This window comes from Colias croceus, chromosome 18 (assembly GCF_905220415.1).
Source record: "Colias croceus chromosome 18, ilColCroc2.1".
NCBI lineage: Eukaryota > Metazoa > Arthropoda > Insecta > Lepidoptera > Pieridae > Colias > Colias croceus.
The window spans coordinates 5,396,048-5,402,467 of NC_059554.1; the positions used below are offsets into that span (position 1 = coordinate 5,396,048).

The window sequence follows — 6,420 nt, forward strand, 5'->3', positions numbered from 1 at the left end:
TTTAGTTATATTTCTCAGCCCTGACGAAAATAACGACTATTGTTTTTTCTTAACGGTCACAACTCGTATTTAACGACGCATTTATCCATTTTTTGCCTAGAAAATGGAAATTAAAATATTCTAAGTATGCAAAATAATTAATAAATCCAATTTTTTATAAATACGATAAGATTTATTGTATTCCAATCATCATTTTCAAGATTCTATTGATAACTATAAGTCTTCTCCAAGTGTAAATAACTGGAGAAACAACATTAGGTACAGTCCATAAATGGGTGTTCATAACTGGATGTTGTCCAAAACTGGGTGTCCATTATTAGATTTTAACTGTCCAACACTGGTGCAAAAAAGTGTTTTTTTAATTAATAAATAACTTCATTATGTATGCATTGTAATCTTTTTCCTTACATTGGTTATGTTAAACTAACATTGAACTAAAGGTATAACTAAACAATATCCAATAAAGTTAAAAAACCTATGAGAAAATTGCAAAAAACTTCAATTTTTTCCTTAATCTGTACAAGACTGGTGCCGTTACGTTACCTATATCCTGAAATGCGGCTCATATTACTGCGAGAAGTTCAAATTAAGTTCACCCTTATTTCGCTAGTTACATCTATAAGTCACGAAAGCGAGATTATGGTCATAATCCGTATACAATTTCAACCCCGTGCTTCTGAGGTATTCCATTTAGAACCATCCAATAGTAATGCTCGACCTTTTGAAGAAATTCCTAATGGCTGTTGGCTTATTACACCAATGAAGTACTCAGTTCAGCTTTAATTATATTCATCACTAGCTGCTCCGTGCGGTTTCACCCCCGTGGCTCCACTCCTGTTGGTCGTAGCGTGATGATATATACCCTATAGCCTTCCTTGATAAATAAGCTATCTAATACCCAAAGAATTTTTCAAATCGATCCCGTTCCCGAGATTAGCGCGTTCAAACAAACAAACAATCTCTTCAGCTTTATAATATTAGTATAGATTACAAAACAACAAAAATATAAAACTTGAATGAAAACTGATATCAATTAAAAATCAGATTGATGGAATTTTCATGGAATAAGTAGGTAGTTATGGTAATAAAGTTTAGTACTGAGAAGTATGTAGTTACCTTGTTTTTGGCTGAGGATGTCATGTATTTACAAAACCCAGAATTGTTTCAAATATATTATTTGAAATATTTTGGTATAAGTAGTTACTAATCGTTCTATTTTGAAAGTATGCGATGAATAAACAGTACCGCTATTTATTTCCATAGGTTGTATCTAAATAATGTACCTGGTTATGACTACATTAATATTTTGTCAATAAAAATTAACAAGTTCATAATTGTTTGTTGTAGAAATACTATTTTAAAGAACTCCTTAGCTTAACGAAATCGAGGAATTTTCAAACATAATTATTTAAACCTATTTAAGAATTTAATAATTTACATAATCATGACATAAATGTGTGCAAAAAAAAAACTAGGCTTATTTTGGTAATCGTTTAGACTTCAATATCTATGATAAATTCTGCGTTTGTACCATCACGTACATTTCAAGTACCTTTCCGATGTATTGACAGACGTAAGGAAAGATAAAGTTTTATATATATAAGTATGTAGCTCTAATTCTCATGAAAATAAGATCTATTTTTTGATTAGTAGATTATGTTTACGTCAAGAATTGGATTATCGTCTATATTTTCACTATTTAAGCGAAGGTTTTTCTATACTTCTCACATTCATCCGACGCGGCAAACATGAAGGCAGCTTTAGTTTTCTTGACTGTGCTCGCTCTTGGGCTAGCCATCCCTCAGCCCAGGAAAGTCTTCCATGAGCATTTTAATGATTTCTTGGACCTCATATTCGATGAAGCTGGCCATGACATCGAGCATCTGATGGAACATTACCAGGAATTCGAAGAATTTAACGCAGCTCTGGACTATCTGAAGACCAAGGACTTCAACAATCTCGTTCATGAAATGGAGGACTTACCCGAATTCAAAGCTGTGAGTATATAATATGTCATAGTTAAAAGTCAGTTATCGTTTCGACGCGTTTTCCCTAGATAAAACAAGTGTTAAATAAACTAGGTAGTGAAAACACGTTGTAGATTTAGCTTAAACGATTATATGCTTAAATGATTAATCTTTAAAACTACGAATGATGAGGTTTTATTTAATAGTGGTTCGTTCTTGAAGAAAGTTTTAGTAAGTTTTATTCGTTGTGTTTTCCACAAAGCCCTAATAATATAACCAGTTATGAAGTAGTCTACTTATGGTGCAAATGTATTTGAGATAGGTGTTTCATTGATAAACATAGTATTTTAGGATTATTTTAAAATTAAGCATTAAAACAATCGAGATATCTTTAAGTAACTCTCTCCTTTAGAAAATATACTATTAATTATTTATAACAATTATATACTTTACAGGTCGTTGATTTCTTGGAAAAAGACAACATTGATATCACCTTCTTCATTGACATCTTTAACTCCATGATCGGTAAGTATCCAAACTATTTTTAATTTGAATTATTTTTCTAAATGAAGAGAATGAAAATATAACTGACTAGCGGTCCGCCCCGGCTTCGCCCGTGGTACATATTTCGCAATAAAAAGTAGCCTAGGTTCTTTCTCAGGGTCTAAAGATAGTCTGTGCCAAATTTTATCAAAATCGAGCGTAACAGACAGATAGACAGAGTTACTTTCGCATATTTTATAATATTAAATAGAAGGGAATAGTAGGGATTAATAAGTATTTTACTAATATTTAGAACTAACAAAAACAATGTTTCTCACCGTATTATAAATTAAATAGTTTCAAAGTTTAAATTTTTCGCAAGCCATGAATTTTTTCCTCATCTTCAAATTGCGGGAATTAATTATATAGTTATTAATTAGCAAATAAATGTAACATCAAGTGTTAAAAATTACAGGTAACTTTCAAAATTATTTGCAGATTTATGGCAAGCATTCATCAAATATTCACTTATATTTCAGACCAAGTAGAACGTAAGAGACAGGCCAGGCATCAGCTCAGTGGCAGGGACATGAACGCATTCATTCAGGACTGCATCTCAGAATTCCCTAAAACCAAGTTGGCTGCCTTGTTCGACCAGAAAATGGGTGAGGATGAAGAATTCAAATCCGCCATTGAAAACCTCCAGAGTGAAGAGTGGGACAAGGTATGGAACGCTCTGTGGGAAAGCGAAGTATTCCTGGAAGAAGTCCAAACCCTTAAGGACAATGGTATTGATGTATACTGGCTTCTCGTTGAAATTACAGCTATCTTCGGCCAGAATTAAACGTCCGGATGACTGGATTGTTTTGTAAATAAATTGAATTTAATCATACCTTCTTGTTTTATTATCTTTGCTAGTTGGATGTTAGTTGTTACTGTGATAAGATGACAATGCGTAAAATAAATTGTTATGGCAACAAGATATGGCGAAGATAAATCCATTGTTGCCATGCGAAGATAAATCTATCAATTCCACTAACACTGTTACTTATCAGATGCTGTATTATTCCTATTCAAATTGGTTATCATAATAATTTGATGCACGTTGTGATCATCGTGTAAATAATTGTCGTAGAAGCTCAGCTTTCTGAATTAATAATGTAGGATAAATAATTAGATAATAGAGAGAATAAAAAATTCCAGTCTCAGGATACTCCGAAAAAGTAGGTGAAACCTAGTCTTAAATCTTGAAAATATAGTACTTTGTAGATTAGCTTTGTAGATTATATAGTACTTTGTAGGCTAGCATTTATTACATACATACTCAAATGTCAGAATACTATTTTATTTTTGTCTCATGAGGAATTCTCTTTTCCGATAAGATTTCAAAAATCCCCTGTTCAGATTAATCATATCACAACCATTGTTGATAAAAAGGGTATAGCAATTTATGTACCTATTTTAAGATAATGTTAGAGATTGATGGACGTTATCCGATTTTTATCATACAGAGATCGCTTCTGATGTATTAGCCTAAGTAATCATGCGGGGACTAAAACGAATCTGGATATAAATATAATGCAGTTTAAGATTTCCTCTCAGTAATATTTTGCGAGAGAAAATGAAGGTCGCACTCTTTCTATTGGCTCTAGTTACCTTGGGCTTAGCTGCCCCCCAAGCAAGGAAGTCTTTCCATGAGCATTTTGATGACTTCATGGATCTTATTTTAGAGGAATCCGGTGATGAAATAAAACACCTCATGGAACATTATCTAGAATTCGATGAGTTCCGCGCGAGTCTGGACTATGCTTCCACTAAAGATTTCAACCAGCTTATCCATGAGATGGAAGATTTGCCCGAATTTAAAGCCGTAAGTTATTTTGTTCTTTATTAATCACTATTGTAAAACTGTAATAAACTATAATTTAAATAATTTCCATGTGGATGTGTTTTACTTGTTTTGGATACGCCACATTTTAGTCAGTTGAAAAGGAATGTAATTGAAGGAACATTGACGTATTTAAACGTTTTACAGAAATAGTTATCATTGTATTTAAATGTTTTTCAATTGTACCTATTTCATGTTGTATTTCTAGTTACAGGTTTCATGATGTGACTTTTTACTGTTCTGTGGACATGATACTTATTTATATTTTTCTTTTCAGGTGGTTGAATTTTTGGAAGGTCACGAAATCGATATTATGTTCTTCATTGACAAGTTGAATGATTTCATTGGTAAAGTATTTCACATTTTAATTAAACATATTTTTATCGAGAACTTAGTACCAACTTATAATACATTTTATTATTTTACAGACAATATGGTTCAAGACGAGAGAAGATTGAGACATGAAGTTAGCGGCAAAGACGTTAACGCTTATATACAGGATATTATTGCTTTGTTCCCGAAAGAAAAATTATCTGCTCTCTTTGATGAAAAGATTGAAGAATATGAAGAATTCAAGAGGGCTATGGAGAGTTTACAAAGCGAAGAGTGGGGCCAGCTGTGGGATGCTCTGTGGGAATCTGAGACCTTCAAATCTGAAGTCGATACGTTGGGTGAACATGGTATCGATGTAAGAGCTCTGTTATATGAAGTCCTCGCTATCTTTGGACAAAACTAATTAGAATATCATGTAAATATATGAATGGCTATCGCCAATAAACATTCTTCATTAATTAATTTTGTTGTTCTTGACTTTAATATTTTCGACACAAATTGCAGGTCATTATGGAAGCCTGTCTTGGAAACTAATTATATTATTGTGTTACATGCGTCTCAGCCTATATGTAAATAAAAATGAATCTTTCCAAATTCCAAATAGTTTTTTCATTAATTAAAAATATTGTTTTGTCCTGTGATTATACATCACTTTTGTATATCATCATTTTTGTTTATTACTTATGTTATAATATTAGAATTGCCGAAATGAAGTCAGGACGTCGAGTTAGTTTAAATACTACACAGCATGATGTAATGAGTAGATAAACAAAACTAAAATAAACAAACAAACAATTTATCAATACATTGAGTCATTCTTTATTTATAAAAATGATAGTTTTTCTCTAGACAATAGTTGGTCCAATGCATATTACATTGGGGCGTCGCGTCGTGTGTGTTGTTCTATTACTGCATTTCAAATTTATATCGCTGCACCCGTTCAATGATAGAATATGAGAGATACGATAGTTGTTATAGTTTCCTGTTACATTGGACTCACTTACGAATTTATTACACCCAAAGGAGCTGCAGAGGTGAGCATTTTGAATACATATCTGATAAATTGTGTTCAAATGGTATATCATTGAAATTGCATTGCTTAGCGATATAAATATACAGTGTTTACCGAGCTTTATTCATATACTTTTCGTTTCTTTGTTAAAAATCTAAAACGTTGCTTAAACACTAAATCTTGATTTGCAGAATGATATACAAGATAATCTTGTTACAACGCCTAACAATATTCCTAATGTCGAGAAAATGGATCGTACTAAAACTTTACAAGGAAATAAAAATCAGAATGAACTTGACAAAGCTTTATTAGAAGATTCTCAGGAAAAAAACAAAGCAATCAGCAAGAAAATATCTTACCATCGTTCTTACCTTGAGAATAGTACAAAGATTTTAGAAAGTACTAAAAAACAAAACGAACTTGGCTTGTTAGAAGGTTCTCAGCAAAAGAACGATAGGATTTATGAAAAAACTAAAAATATTCCTAAGTTTGAGAATATCGACCGTACTATAATTTTAGAAAGAATTAAAAATCAAAATGAACTTGACAAAGCTTTGCTAGAAGATTCTCAGGATAGGAAGAGTGAGATTAATGAAAGGGCCTTTATTTATATAAAAAGTGTAAAACCAGTTCATAACCATTTATTCAATACGGACAGAGGCAATAAATTCGATTCCCACCTTTTACCAGGAGATGAAGTTTTCGACGACGTTGCTCGTAAATTCTTTGATAATTAT

The 6,420-nt window shown here is 32.1% G+C and overlaps 1 protein-coding gene across 1 annotated transcript; it reads left to right on the top strand.

Moving 5' to 3' along the window:
- The first annotated feature begins 1,529 nt into the window (after positions 1–1,529).
- Positions 1,530–5,096, top strand: LOC123699903. The gene is made up of 6 exons (XM_045646950.1): positions 1,530–1,997; positions 2,423–2,492; positions 2,990–3,287; positions 4,053–4,320; positions 4,616–4,685; positions 4,767–5,096. The coding sequence occupies exons 1-6, from the start codon at positions 1,749–1,751 to the stop codon at positions 5,072–5,074; spliced, it is 1,263 nt and encodes a 420-aa protein (XP_045502906.1). The 5' UTR covers positions 1,530–1,748; the 3' UTR covers positions 5,075–5,096.
- Positions 5,097–6,420: the final 1,324 nt, after the last annotated feature.

Coding starts and splice junctions, on each gene's coding strand:
- LOC123699903 (XM_045646950.1), top strand. CDS start 1,749: ATGAAGGCAGCTTTAGTTTTCTTGACTGTGCTCGCTCTTGGGCTAGCC. Junction 2,493..2,989: donor CATCTTTAACTCCATGATCG/GTAAGTATCCAA, acceptor CTTATATTTCAG/ACCAAGTAGAACGTAAGAGA. Junction 4,686..4,766: donor CAAGTTGAATGATTTCATTG/GTAAAGTATTTC, acceptor ATTATTTTACAG/ACAATATGGTTCAAGACGAG.